At 56.4% G+C, this 14,687-nt stretch overlaps 3 protein-coding genes across 3 annotated transcripts in view, besides 1 other annotated feature; all 3 read right to left on the bottom strand.

Moving 5' to 3' along the window:
• Positions 1 to 628: part of a repeat region that runs on past the window's edge.
• Positions 629 to 1,175: 547 nt separating this feature from the next.
• LPMP_332410 (protein kinase, putative) lies at positions 1,176 to 7,151 on the bottom strand (the record flags this gene model as incomplete). Its single annotated transcript, XM_010704031.1, has 1 exon — positions 1,176 to 7,151. The coding sequence occupies one exon, from the start codon at positions 7,149 to 7,151 to the stop codon at positions 1,176 to 1,178; it is 5,976 nt and encodes a 1,991-aa protein (XP_010702333.1).
• Positions 7,152 to 9,867: 2,716 nt separating this feature from the next.
• Positions 9,868 to 12,981, bottom strand: LPMP_332400 (hypothetical protein; the record flags this gene model as incomplete). The annotated part of the gene is made up of 1 exon (XM_010704030.1): positions 9,868 to 12,981. One exon carries the CDS (start codon positions 12,979 to 12,981, stop codon positions 9,868 to 9,870), a length of 3,114 nt encoding a protein of 1,037 aa, XP_010702332.1.
• A 1,317-nt stretch (positions 12,982 to 14,298) lies between these two features.
• Positions 14,299 to 14,687, bottom strand: part of LPMP_332390 (hypothetical protein) — a gene marked incomplete at both ends in the record, with an annotated part of 1,665 nt that continues 1,276 nt past the window's right edge. Inside the window, one exon of the mRNA XM_010704029.1 lies at positions 14,299 to 14,687. Coding sequence (XP_010702331.1) covers positions 14,299 to 14,687 — 389 coding nt within the window.

The following is a 14,687-nucleotide window of genomic DNA, read 5'->3' as shown; positions in this document are numbered from 1 at the left end:
CGGCAGGCGGGGCGTTACAAGGAACCTGCGGCAGTAGGGACACTCCGCCGTCCTCCTCCCTCCCCGAGCCCGCACGCCTTTGGCAGCAGTGGGTGTGTCAGGGGGGAGAGGGCCCGTGCATGGGCGTGCGGCTGCGCACGGAGAGATCGTGTAGTGTCCTCCAGAAATGGCGCAGGGGGTGCGTTGGACACCCGGACGAGGAAGTCTATGCAGCGCGAAGGGTGTGTGCGCAGTCGGGCCACTGCGAGCACGACCCCAGCGTGAAATGCGGCGTGCTTCGAGCCTCGGGCAGTTCGTGAGTCTCATGTGGCGTACCAGGCACAGCGCCAGGTCGATGACCCGTATGGCAGGCACAGGTGGGGTGGGGGCTACCACAACGCTATGAAAGCAGCGCGCAGCATATCATCTGCACTCGATGTTGTCGCTGCCGGAACCCAAAGCGCGGGCAGGTGGCCGTGCGGAGCTGTTCGAGGATGGTCGTCTGTGGTCTCGTAAACTCAGCATTCGTGTTCTTATGGTGTAGCAATGCGGGCGGCACGTAGCTCTTGCCGTGGCGTGTCGCATCACGCAGTGCGATAGCGGTGGATGCCGGCTTGGTGTCTGAGCCTGGTGACGGAGCCCGTCATCCGCACGGTGGCCGTGGGCTGTTCTGGCATCGTCGAATTTGCCAGCTCGACCACGTTGTCCTTGTGCTCTGAGTTAAGACGAGGAGAGAAAACAAAAAATTCAAGCGAAAGAAAGCGCCAAGGAGACATCAGGAAAGGAGCGAAACAGGGTTCGGCATGTATAGAGGCACTTCATCTGGGCTAAGTGGCACGGGGCGCAGCCCATCACCGCACAAAGGCACGACCAGGCAAGTCCATGCAAAACTACAGTCCAAAACAAGTAACCATGGTGATGCACATGCACACAAAATACGCTACGAAAAAAAAAGGCGATGAGTCAACGAGTGAAACAGGAGAGAGGCGAAGATAAGATGACACCTGCAGACAGAGAAACGCACACGCACACGTAGTCCTGTGTGGGGTCAGGTAAGAGTACTTCAGCGGAAAGAAAGGAGAAAACAAGTGACAATGCCACCAGAAGCATGTGCGTCACACATACACTCAGCCGCGTGCATCTTTCCTTTCTGGCTTGCCCTAACTTCGCTGCCCCCCCCCTCCTCTTCGTGCACTTTACATCAACCATGGGTGAAGCATTAGCTCCGACACGGAGGAACGCTCCGCTGGGTCAGGCTTTAGACACAGCTCCAGGAAATCTATCACGTCCTCATCCAGCGTATCGGGGATGTGCGGCACCACTACCCCGCGGCCAATGTACACAATAAGCTGGGCGGAACTTTGAAGAACCTGTTCGATGGGTCGGTGTTGCAGAGACATGGCGGAGCACGGGTTCTGGGAGGGCGAAGACAACATCATATCGGAGGCGCGCCAAGGGGTAGAGGACGGCAGGACCGCGATGCCTTGACGCTGCTTTCGGCTCTGGTTGACCTCAAGGGGACGTAGCTGGGCATCAGAGAGAAGCATAGCAATACTGCCCTCATTGAGTGTTTCAGCTGCTGCATCCTCCACAACGGCGAAATTCGCGAGAGACGCGCAATTTGCGCTGCTGGGGTGGAAACAAGAGGGAACCGACGCGGTGGTGGCCCTCATGAAGGTGACAGCCTCAGAGCCTCCCTCCCCTGGTGTGCATGTCAGTGCTTCTGGGGGCGGGTAAGGGCTCCCTCCAGCGGGGTCGGTGTTGTTAGTGCTAAACACCGAGCAACCAAAGCCGAGCACCCCCACGCCGTTGTTATTTTTCGTGGAGAGCAGACCACTGCCAAGGCTGTGCACCGTCGTGCCTATGGAAGCGGCCAGGCCTGTGCGGCTTGAGTTTGACGGCATCGTCACACCAGAGGAGCGGCTATCCGTCATGGGTCCACCCAAAGGAGCCTGAGTGTCACCAAAGCCCGTGTTTAACTCCTCTCTTGACAAACTCGTCCCCGCTTGTGCGGCAACTCCGTCCATGACCGATGTGCCACCAGGAGGAAACTCGAGGCACGTCCGCAGCTGCAACGCGTGCTCGGCGGCGTTCTTGCGTTGCGTCAGTTTTCCGGACAGTCTCGGAGCGAAAGCATCGGCATAGTCCCAAGGCAGCTTTCCGGTGAGAAGCTCTAAAATGGTGATTCCTAGCGAGTACACGTCGCTCTTCATCGTCGACACATCGCCGCGTGCCACCTCTGGCGCCATGTAGCCGGGTGCACCGCGCATCTCAATGACGTCGTCAATCTTGCCTATGGAAGAGGTCGCCCGGGCAATGGCAGACCCAAAGTCGCTCAGCTTGCACTGTCCGTCCATGGCGAGAAGGACGTTGTGTGGCTTGATGTCGCAGTGCACGATGTTCGCTGCGTGCAGATAGCTCAAACCACGCGCGATATCTCGTAGGTAGCGTCGCACTGACTCTGGCTGAAGAGAGCCAAAGCTTTTCAGCAGTGTATGAAGGGAGCCGCCCGGCACAAACTCCATAATCTCGATCACGTACGTCTCCGACACATACAAGCTGAGGTACTGCACAACGTTCTCGTGATGTAGGTTTGCAAAAAGCCGCACCTCATCGACGATGGCGTTAACTTCGATGTTTCTGGCGCCAAGTCGAAAGCACTTGAGCGCGACAAGGTTGCCTGTCATGGATAAGCCGCGGTACACGGTGGAGAAGGCACCAGTGCCCAGCACATCGTAGGAGCGGCGCCATGCATTGCCCTCGTAGTCGCTGAAGAAGAGAGGCAGCCCGCATTTGTGGTGGCAGCGCGTCGTGCCGTTTATGCCCATTGCGGCTGAGGTCCGATTCTCCGTCTGCAGCACCCCAGCCCCGCAGTCACTGATTGTGGACCTGTCACAAGGACTGTAGTAGCCGATTCTGCCAACACTGATCTCTCCGTCAGCCATATCGTCGTCGGGCTGATCCTCCACGAATATCTCGAAGAGCGCCGTCTCACCCTTATCCACGCTAGCACAGCTCGCAGCCCCTCCCTCCAGCTCAATCTGGACAGACTCCACCTTAGCGGTACCGCTGCTCTTGCACTCTGTCGTGCAGCCTCCGTTGGCGCGTGTGGCGACCGACGCGGCATTGTCTGCCACGCCCCTCTCATTAGTTTTCGGTAAGTCTTCCTTGTTCAACGAGAAAGGGCTCAAGGCAGCCCCTAAAACCCAGCGCGGCGTCGGCGGCGTTGTCAGAAGCGTCGTTGGATCGAGGTCTTTGCTGAAGGGCGAAAACGCAAACAATGCGGTGTTGCCGCCGGCCCCACCGCAGGTGGTGAGCGGATTCGTGACCTCCATGGAACCGTCAGTGACACTTTGGCTTCTGCGAGCGCCGAGGGAGGTGCCGCTCGCGGGCGGCTCGCCCAACTTTGGGAAGCAGCTCTCGTTATAGCCTGCAAAGTTTGCCTCAGAAAAGGTGAGGCGTGTGATGGACCGCACAAAGGGGCGGTGGATGTGGTGAGCAACAAAGGCTCTGCACATGAAGCCAAGACGGGCCGCCTGCAACTCCATTGTCTCGTAGGGCTCCAGCATCTCAAGTCCCCTCACATAGTCGCCCTTGAGCATATGAGTGAAGCCCATGCGTACGGCGCGGATGACCTGGCGCACCATCACTACAGACACCTTCGGCGGCAGCATGCGGACGTGCCCTCGCAGCTCGTACAGGATGAGCTCCTTCTTACCAATCGGGTTCAGCACCATGCAATCTACCGGCATGACGAGCATCGAGCTTTCCAGTGTGGAAGCGAGTCGCTGCGTGAGAATGATCTGCGTCTGCACAGACTTGAGAACACGAATGAGGTCGTCCTTCGCCACTAGACTGTGGCTGAAGGTGACGAGCGCGTTACGGTCCGCCGCGCCGCAGGTGCCGACGTAGTACTCGCTTGCGTCGATCATACACCCCACACGTGGGCCGATAGGGGTGATGGTGTTCAGCACATGCATCACCTCCAGCGCGCACATGGCGGCGCGGTTCTGATGCAGTGCAACCTTGTTGTGTGCGCTGAAGCTGACAACGATGTAGTCCGGCCTCTGCAGCTCCACTACGCCGCCGTAGCGCAAAACGCAAGGAAGCACACCCTCTGTGAAGTAGATGCAGTTCGTGTTCAAGAACTTTACGCTCATCTCAGACTCCATCAAGTGCATGCAGAAAACGATGGTGCTGCAGTAGCGCCGACGAAAGTGATTCACCTCCTCGAGGAGCACGCGATCATTCAGAACTAAATTTGTCATCGTCGTTACCGGCTGGTCGCAGCCCCACCGCCGTCGCTGCTGGCCTGTCTTATTTACGCTCATCATGCCTCCCAGTTTGTCATCGTTGTTCTTGCAGCCGCGTTGGGCCGCACCAACGTCGCTGTTGCCGTCGTCGTCAAGCCCGTCTTCTGGTTCAGCATATCCATCGCAGCCGTCAACACTTTCCCACATGCCGCCACCTTCCTGCTCGTGTGGCGCTGAGGTGGGGAGAGCAGACAAGTCGGTATCACTGGTGTCGTTCGTGTTTGAGTAGACGGTCTGGCGCCCGAGCATACCCTGCGGGAGAAACTTCTTCATCTGCATTAACTTGGAGTTCATAATACAGAAGTCGTGCTGCATTTCTGCCACCTCTTTGATCATGGAAGTGACGTTGTCTATGCACTCGCTGCCGTCGCGCAGCTCCGCCGCCGCACGGAGTCCGGCTGCCACCCCGCGTACCGGTTGTACGAGCAAGTACAGGAGAGCGATCTCGAGCAGTACGATAACAGCCAGCACCAACACAACGGAGATGATGGCGGCGCGTTGCACTTGATTAATGTAGTAGACATACTCGCCCTTGCACACCACGTAGATGACGACGAGGTTCATGTTGGAGTAATTAGAGGAGAGGGCGACGCGACTGACCACTACAAGGTTTTCAGTGCCGTTCACAGTGAACTGACCCATCCACCGATCCATCTCTGACGAGATGTCGTCGATGCCTTGCCGACCTCCAGTGCTCCTCACAGCAGCGATCATGAGTGGATCTGCGATGTCCTCCAGATACACAGCCCTCCTGCCGCCGCCGTCAGGCATACAGTTGGACGGCGTTTTCCAGTTATCCAGCCGCACCGTCGTACTCTGTCCCCAGGACGTGATAAAGACAAGACCGCTTAATGTGTCGACTACCATGACGCGAGCAGTGCTGCTTGTGGCAATGAGCCCACTCGGGTGCAGGGCGTTGAAGCCGTCTGCCTGTAGGGCACCCATGATGGAGGCGGGATTCCCGGCGTAGTCGACGAACGGATACGTGTACGTTATGACGCTTACGTTGTTGGTGGTGAAGATGCGCCAGTACCCGTTTGGGTACATGAGAATGCCACCGAGAGTGGACTTTGGTGCTGGGAAGAAGGAGCCATCACGGTCAGGAGCAGCCTCGTAGGCCGCAGCAGACTCTACAGCGGATCCTGCCTGATAGGCCGTCTGGTACTCCGCGTACCACGGCACGACGACCTTATGCCACGTGTTCTCCAGCCCTCCAAAATCAACCATGTATTCCCAGGGCGTCATTGATTGCACGGCTGGGTACGCGGTGAGGGGCTCAGCGTAGTTGTACGTAGTACCGTTCACCAAGTAGCGCGGCTGAGACGAGTTGTCTACTATGTAGTTGCCGATCAGGTAGTCGTCGTACTGCTGGGAGCAGTACGCGCTGTACCCCGTGTAGGGGCTGCTCAACGACATGTAGAGTAAGAAGGAGGTCGGGTTGCGCTTGGTTCCGGCGACTGTGCGACACATCTGCCGCATCGCTTGCGGCATGTCGGCGGCAGTCCAGTTCCATGACTGCGTGTCCGACGAACTCATGTATGCAAACGAGTAGGTGCGAATCGCGTTCGGCAAAAATAGCATGCTCGCCTCTATTGCCCGCGTGTAGGAAGAGGCCAGGGAGAGGCTGAGCGTCGACATCACGTACTCAGCCGACTGGACAGAGGCGGTGTTGAAAGGCACCACTGTGAGGACAGCAACGAGAATAACAGAAATGACTGTACTCATCACAACGGCTACAGAGACGGGCACCCGGCAAGACCACCGCTTGGGTCGCGTCGCGATCGCACCACGCCTGTACGACGACGGCTGCCGCATGCTGAAGGAAGAGCCAGCGGTGTAGTGATGCTGACTTGGGACGTGGGAACCAGAACGCATTTTCGATGGCAAGCGAATCAGCGGCCGCGCCGCGCCCCTGCTAGACTGCGGTGGCAACGAGCTGCGGATGTGGTCGGCACTGCGCGCATGAAGCACAAAAGGTGCCACGTCATCGAGGGCACCGGCCGCTGTCTTTGTGCCCTCGAAACAGCCCTCCTCGTTTGCGTTGCTGCTAGCGCGGTGGCTGGCGCAGGCAGCGATCCAGCTGGCCGGACCACTTTGCAACCCATTGGCAGGGAGGGGGCGGTCCCTGGCATTGGAGACGGGGGCCGTCCACCCCACATCGCTCACCTTTCCAAGCCGAGTACTCGGGATGTGCAGGTGACTCCAACCACTCAACGCACTGTGGCTTGCAGACGACATAGAAGCAGGTGCGCCAGCTTTGAACCCCAGCGCCGTCGAGGCCACCCCAGTAAACGAGGCCTCCGACTTGCTTCGCTTGAACGCCGAACGACCAGCTTCAAAGCTGTGTTCACCAACACTTACGGAAGGCGACAACATGTCCTCCGCGCCGGTATCGCAGCCTGTGTCGATAATTGAAATGAAAGGAGAGGTCGCGTCAACGGGGGGCTTAAGGGTCTGAAGCTCTTCTTCGGCGCCTGGGTGGCTAGGGACTTCGATGGAAGCAGCAACCTGCGCCGCCAACATGGGGCGCGGTGACGCAGAGCAAAATGAAAATGATGTGGCGTCGAAGACTGAGGGCGACCAGCACCGCTGGTCGGAAGGCGAAACGGCAGCGTCCATCACCCTGGAGTCCACCATTAACGGCACCGCTACTGCTGTGGGTCTCGCATCCTTTGATGGTCGGTCATCCTGACTACCGTGCGCTGTTCTCGCTGCAACGTACGGGAAAGTAACCGTGGATGACAATGCACCAGTACTAGAAGACAGCAAATCATGGCAGCCGCTGCCGCTGTGCGAGGAGGCATGGCGGGCGCCGGGCGGCGCGGAAAGGCGACGGTTCTCGTGCATGTTTAGCTGCATAAAATCGAAACTTCCAGCAAAGCGAAACGAGCCTTTGAAGCGGCAATGAATGCGGCGCCCTCCTCCTTTTGGGCTGCTGGGGATGTGCTGCGGCGGGTGGAACAAGCGAGAAGCGGAGGAACCACAATAAAAGAAAAAAAGGGAAAGGCGAGGGGACAAGGAATAGGAGGACGAGAGAAGAAAGCGCTGGCCCACTGAACACTGTTTCGATTGTGTCTAGAAGCTTTGGGGGAAAGGGAGAAGACAAAACAGAAAGTAGAGGATTGTCAACATCAACAGCGGAAAGAATCACATCGCCATACACGAGCCTAGCGCAGACGCCCAGCACATGGAAAGCGCAAACGCGTAGACAAGAAAACAAATTAAACACACTGACGAGCCAAGGCAAGAAGCGTACGAGCAAGCAAATAATCAGGTGAGGGTGATGGTTAAAGTTAACCAAGAACAAAAAGCACACAAAAGAGAAGCTCAGCCCCGCACGCTGTAGGCCCCACGTAAAAATAAGAAGAAAAGAGAGAATAAATACACGTCTATACGTACGCCCGTGTATGTGTGCGTGTATGTGTGCGTGTGGGGGGGGGGGGTGAGTGTGTAGAGGGAAACAGAGAGAGAGTAAAGCCAACGTACAAGAGGGAAGGCGATTCGAATTCAAATCAGTAATACATGAGAACAGGACCGGCAGAGGGAAAGAGAAAGGACACACGAAAGAGGACCGAGGCAACGGTGTGTCAGTGATAGGGTGAGTAACTGAGGAAGATTGATAGAAGGTCTTGGAAGGAAAAGGAAAACGATAAAAGGGGAAAAAGAGAGGGATTGGGTATATTGGATTACTTCCTCTCCTCCTCCTCCTTCACCTTTGCGCTACGCGAGACAAACACACAAACGCAAAAGGAAAAAAGGGGGGAGCCACAAGTCGTAGGGGTACACGTGCGCCACTGTGTATCGCTGGAGAGGGAGAGAGGGAGGGAGGGAGCAGAAAGCGGTGGAGTGGGCTTTGTTTTTCTATGCTTGGCTGTAAGACAAGAGAAAGAGAAAAAAAAAGAGGGGAGCGATGTGAATACTAGAAAACGGCTGAGTCAAAGTGGCACAAAAAAAAAAACAGTCGGAGAAACGAATATCGAAGCTCATAAGACAGCCTACAATGGCAATTCGTTAGCGTGCTCATCAGTGGTGATGGCAATGGTGATGGGCGGAATGAAAAGGATGTAAGCCAAACGAGGAGAAAAGGGGGAGAGAGATAAATATCAGTGGAGGATAGCCAGAAGAGAGATCAAGTGCATTTTAAGTTCACACGGTCAGCCAGCACTCGTGCAACACGCAGACAACCACATGTGCGTATGCACGCCATCTATGCTTCTACGTTAACAGTATATATTCTTTATTTGTTGGCTCTACTTCTTGGGTGTTCGCGCGCCACAGCAGTCCCATATGCATACTTGCCGAAATACTAACAGGAGGGGGGCTGGCAGCTCCAAAGGCAACGCACAATGGCAATGTGTGTACGGGGGATCAGCACTTGGGCCCTCCACCTTCACCGATTCAAGTCCTCTCTCATGAATGCGGTGTGCGTGCTATGCGTATGCGGGTCTGTCTGTTACTTTGCTTCCTCTTTTACTTGGTTTGGTCTCTGCTAGAGGTGTGACGAGGATCCAAGTGGCCTTGTCGTATGTGCGGTATCCACACCTACACAGAGAGAGACAAGCGGAGAAGCGAAGAACAGGCAAAAGAAGGCGCACGCTTGAGTGCAGAAGGCAAGAAAGGGGAAGAGAAAAAAGGCGGCGGAGTGCAGTGAATACTTCAGCTCCTTCGCCAGTGTGAAAGAGAAGAGGTGCATGAGAGAGAGAGAGAAAAAGAAGGAAAGAAAGAGTGTGCAGCGCAACAAGAACGGGCTTTGTCACCAGTGGCGCACGTACAGTTGGATAATCCGATATGGAGAGCGCGTATGTATGCGATCGTGCCGCTTTCATTCAGCCTTCTTCTTCCAGGTGGGGTTTAGGGACTGTGTGCACATTCTGCTTGTCTGTTTGATGCTCATGGGAATCCCATACCACCCACCTGTTCCACTTTCTGCTCACCCAGGGGAGAGACGAGCCATAGTTGAATGTGTGGAACTGACTCCAACACACCAGCAACGATACAAAGAAGGCCCGAACAGCAGAATTCGAGTGGCAACGTGAAGGCAGAAGCCGCACATAACACACCAGAAACGATCAATGTGAGGGTGCATCCAAGCCATGGAACGCTCAGCGCCTGCGCCCAACGCCGGTGCGTCTCGTTCAGCTCTGAACTACTGGGAAAACGGTCTGAGAACAAAACAACAAAAGAACCACAAAGAAGGGGAAAAGTGCGGCGGAAACCCCCGTGAGGAACACGAGAAGGGAAAATATCCTCGTTAGGAACAGCAGCCAAGGCGCACTGACTGACTGTGGAAGGGGGGGCGACGAAGGAGAGAAGCTGAGACTTCAGCAGAGGAGAAAGAGCAAGGCAGAGAGCGATTGATGGGCATCCGCATTCACTTTCTACAACTGGACTTCACTGCAGCTTACGATTCTACCACCCTCACCCACGCCAGCAAGTCATCCACACATACGCGCACACGCATGTTCGTCGAAACGCGCTGACGCAACCTCCAATTCTATCACAATCCGTGAATGGAAAGGGGGGGAATATCGCGCAAAGACACCATGAGTGTCAGGCGCGTGCCCCACCACTGCGATCAAGTGTAGTCGGCAGGCAATGCATCCCAGAGGAAGCAGTTCAGATATGGCGTCACGACAGAAACCGAGGCCGGCCCTGCAGACGTGAATCCTGCAGTGCAACTCAACTTCTCGGTTGCTGCCAGAGCTACCGCACCCTCCTTGTTGAAGTGGATAAAGAACGGGCCCTGTGAGGAACCCGATGAGTCGTCAGCGTCGCTTGGTACTTCGGCTGACTCGGCCTGCTTTGCTTTGGCCACGAGCGCTGCGACGCGACTCTTGGTGGTGGTGGGGCACGTATCACTGCTGGCAACACGCGCAGCCATTGCGTCACGCGTACGGGCAGCGCCGACGTACGAGCTGTCCACCAGTCGCAGCGGTACAACGCCAACGTCGTGGGTAGCAAACGCCTCAAGGGCAGCGGTGAGGTAAGTGCACCCCTCACCATTCGCGGGTCCAAAGTGCAGCACAGCCCTTGGGCATCCTTCCCTGCTTGCGCCAAGGTGCCTTTCTACTGTGTGATATTGGATGCCGGACAGTCGAATGAGGGCCATCACACATGTGGGTTGCGTCGCCATTTTGTTAGCCCCTTCACAGTGCCACGCGTCACCCAGGACTCCTGTGGCAGGTGTCAGCCACAGCGAGTCGGTGTTGGCACGACGGATGGCCCACACGGCGTTGCGTTGGGCATCCGTGAAGGTGTCGGAACAGACCAGCATGCGGTACTGCCGCTCACCACCAGTAGCATCAAAAGTGAGGGACGCCAACTCCTCCCGCACATGACTGTCCTCTGCCAGGGCCCGTACAAAGTCACCCACGCACGCGGTGTCCAGTCCCACAATGTGGATGTAGTAGATTGCATTGTCCGGCGATGACGACTTCAGCTGAGCACTTCGAGTAGGCACATTGATGTCGCTCACGAACTGGATCAGTGTGGCAGCGCAAGACCAGCCCTGACTCTTCGGGAAGAAGCTCGGCTTCCCATCGGCCGTCACGGCCGTCCACATTGTCGAGGATCGCGTCATCCACGGCACGACAACGCGCTCCTGCAGCTCGCGCGCGCGACGCCACCACTTACACTCCAGCCTGTGAGAGCCCTCCTTCCAATCCAGTGTCTGGTGCCGCTTGCAGCAGTACGACACAGCCTTGCAACCGCTACAGCGCAGAAGAACTTCGCGCCGGCGGCCACACCAGCCGCATTTCTTCTGCGAAACAGTGCTGAAGTCAACAGGCGGCACGGTCAGCGTGTACCCCGGCGCTGGTGCACTGCACGAGGTCCCGGTAGTAGGGGAGGAGGCTGTCGTCGCCTCCGCTACCTCAACCAGCTGTGACGAGACATAGAGAAGAGCTGCAGCAGCAGCCCTCACCATCGCCACCGTCGGCGACGTCACCTCCAACTCGGTCAGTGCATATGCGATGGGGTTGGCCTTCTGGACCTTGCCTGTTGGCCGACGATACACAACGCGCGGCACTACTGCAGGGCAGCACGAGCTAGAGTACTGAGTTGCACCTCCTGAACTGAGCGCCATCGACCAAGCAGACACGATCCTGAAGTACTCCTCGAGGTCACAAAACGGCACCCCTTCGACCGGCGTTAGTTGCACCAACACCTCACCGTCATCGTGCACTGTGTCCTCAAACACAAAGTGCAGGTTCGCGCGGTTGTCCAGCTGCTCCAGAGCGTAGCAGATGTCTCCGCGATCGCACACAAGGTGCAGCTCTGCGCTGATCGGCTGTGGGGAAAGGGGTCCAGCATTGCGGTTGTCGACATCGATCGGCTCCTTGGTGACAATAGGTCGCTGCAGCAGGAGCACGTGCTGATACAACCTCTCCCCTGACGCCGCAGTGGTGACGGTGGTAGTCAAGGACGGTACTGCAGACGAAGCTGCGTCGGCCGCTGCGTGAGCACCTTTCGCAGCAGGAGCGTCAGCTATACACTCAGCGGCGATAATGGCATTGTACTCCTCCGGGACTGTGAAACTGGTGTAACTGCCTATCTGCTTCTTCCACTGCGCAATACCGGCGTCTCGCTCTGCGCGAAGCCTTGCCAGGCCTGTCAGCGACTCGACATTCACAGTTGACGATGCACCTTTTGGTCGACCGACGTCGGTGGCCTCTTCGAAGAGAGAGGAATACATGCATGGTCGCAACGATGCCATGAGGGGGTAGAGGATGTGCCAGCCAGCCTCGGTGATTGACGGCGCGGAGGCGTCAGTTGCCACAGCCGCCATCTTACTCTCCGTGCACATCCACTGAACGGCGTCGTGGACCGTTGCCGTGATAAACCGAAACTTGAGAAGCGGAGAAGGAAACGCTGGAGTCAAGGAAGCGCTGTCGTTCACAGACGCGGTATCGCAGTTGGCCCGCCTGTGTGCAACAAACGTCGAAGACGACGCGTCGTCGCTAGGGATTAGGTCGACAATCTCCACAGCCGCGCCATCCACTACATAATACCCCGCACTAAACGGTGATGTTGGCAGCGCACCAAGGGCCTTACCTGTGTCTGCCTCTTTGACATCGCGCGCCATTGGCCTCCAGTGCTTGCTGAGCACCTCACCGACGCCAGGCACGAGTTTCGCGAGGAATAGAGATGCTGTCAAGAGGCCCATCCGCTCGTATGCAATCCCTTGTGCCACGCTGTACCACTCCAGCGATCCGCTGGGCAACAAGGTAGCAGGGACAGTGCTCAGGAGGACGCGCAAGATGTCAACGCCGCCTCCATCACTGCTGAAAAAAGCTGCTGCAGAACTCCCACCGGGACCGCCACCCCCCCTATCCGCCTCCACTGTTGCCCTGCGGTCGTGGGTGAATGTTTCTATAGAAGCCGCCCCTTCAGGCAGAATGGTGTAGTAGAGAAGATGCCATGCCGCCTCGAGCACTGTCACAGCTTCTTCCGTCGGTGCCGTGTCACCATCAGCGCCGCGGTTATCGCACCGGTCCTGGTGACCAAAAAGAAGGAAAAAAAGTGGAGCGGTAATCCTGTTGTCTATGGCATCGTGGTGCCAGCGGCGGGGGTAGTATGCAACACACCTCCAATGCACGTAGGGTGGGTGCGCACTGCTCAGCACCTCGGTCAGATCCGACGGTGTTGTGCACGGAGCACCGCCGCGGAGAAAGGCCTCTACAACTGACATAACAGGCGAGTCCACAGAAACGGACGATACGATTGTGGTAGAGCTCTTGTAAAGTCCAGCTCACTGTTCTCCTCGCAGCGAAGGTCTAGCGAATGATATCTTGGTAGTGCTCGTCAGCTGGGGTAAGTACGCTGAGGGAGGCGAGCGTGTGTATGCCCGCAGAGGTGACGCAACTAAAACAATAAACACAGTCCAAGACGAGCACGACAGCCGGAGAAAAATGCGAGGGAGGAGGAGGAGGAGGGCAGAAAACGGACAGAGACAACAGAATAGGCCCATCTGTACAACCCCAGAAGAAGTACAGGAAAGTCGTTTCAGCGCAGATCTGTGTGGCTTGGCGCCAAGCACGACACATCGCTCACACGTGCGGTGTACATACTCTGTTCATCACTGCCGCAATAGCACCACGTATTTCTCTCACTCTTTTTTTTCCTTTTCTTTTTTCAGCCTGCTTGCGTGCTTTTTCGAAAGCAGAAGAGAAACCATTTATGCAGTGAGGCGTCACACAACGACAGCAACTATCCCCGTGAGCACCGAGTGGGAGGAGGGAGGGGGACATCCCCTCCCCTGGTTCATGGATGCTGCGCTTGAGCTTTTCTATTTTGCGTTGCTTTTCGGAGTGCATGGGTTTGCTGCTACAGCGGTGATGGTGGCCTTTGTGATTACGCTCATCCGCACGCGGGCGTACGAAGAGACAACAACCACTACGAGCAAAGGAAAGAAAGAAGAATGGCGTGAACGAAACAAGTCGAAGAGAGAAGAAAGGCCGTGTCAGTTACCCACAGCCGAGGACGGGGAAGAGAGCGCCCACACCCGAGCATGCACAGACAGAGGTACCGTGATGTGCCCTAACACAAAAAAATGACGAAAAAAAAAAAGAATAGCCTTGTCCACACGCGCAGGAGAACAACACCACCCACGTTACCTCTTCTCCATCACGAAAAGCGCGACTCAGTCCCCTCACTCTCCCAGTAGTCAATTCAGCTAGCCAGCGCTCCCACGAAGATAAACGAGCCTGCGCAAAAGTCCGCACAAGCACAGAGCAAAATATATATATATATATATGAATCTATCACGGGTAAACAACAGAGAACAGAAAAATCACCGGGTCCAAATTTATGTTCTACGCTGCAATGCAAGGAGCCATGACAACGCCATTTTTCCTCCCTAGGGGAAAACAAAAAAAAAAAGTGACACCCCTCACCCCACCACTGCACTGCACTGCACTCGGCGTAGAGGGGGTGGAGGGAGGGGAAGCCCACCATCTAAAGGTCAAAAAAGAGTAGCTTGACAGAGCAGCACGCTACTACAAACCAATCACATCACGTTACATACTGGGCACCAACTTCTCCAACACTTCCTCCTGCTCCTAGGAACGCTGTCATCGCCGTTCAGCAGCCCACTTTGCTCGGTTGCCTCGGCACGCCGACGCACCTCTTGCTCAGCCACCTTCCGATTCCTTGCCATCTCTGCTTTCTCCGCCTCCGCAACCGCCAACTTGGCCTTTAGCTGCGTAACTTCCATTAGTAATCGGCACATCGCCGCCTCGCGTTCCTTCACCTGACGCTTCACTCGCTCTTCTACCTCTCTAGCAAAGCACACTTGATCCACGCTGTTTGCAGCCCTCTTATTCTCAACTATAAAATGCTCAGTCACACAAAACGGCTCCACAAACAGCGCTTCAGCAACACACCTAACCGCAGCTT

Source organism: Leishmania panamensis, assembly GCF_000755165.1.
Source record: "Leishmania panamensis strain MHOM/PA/94/PSC-1 chromosome 33 sequence".
Classification (NCBI taxonomy): Eukaryota; Euglenozoa; class Kinetoplastea; order Trypanosomatida; family Trypanosomatidae; genus Leishmania; species Leishmania panamensis.
The sequence above is the reverse complement of the archived record's forward strand: the minus strand, read 5'-3'. Positions and strand labels throughout refer to the sequence as shown.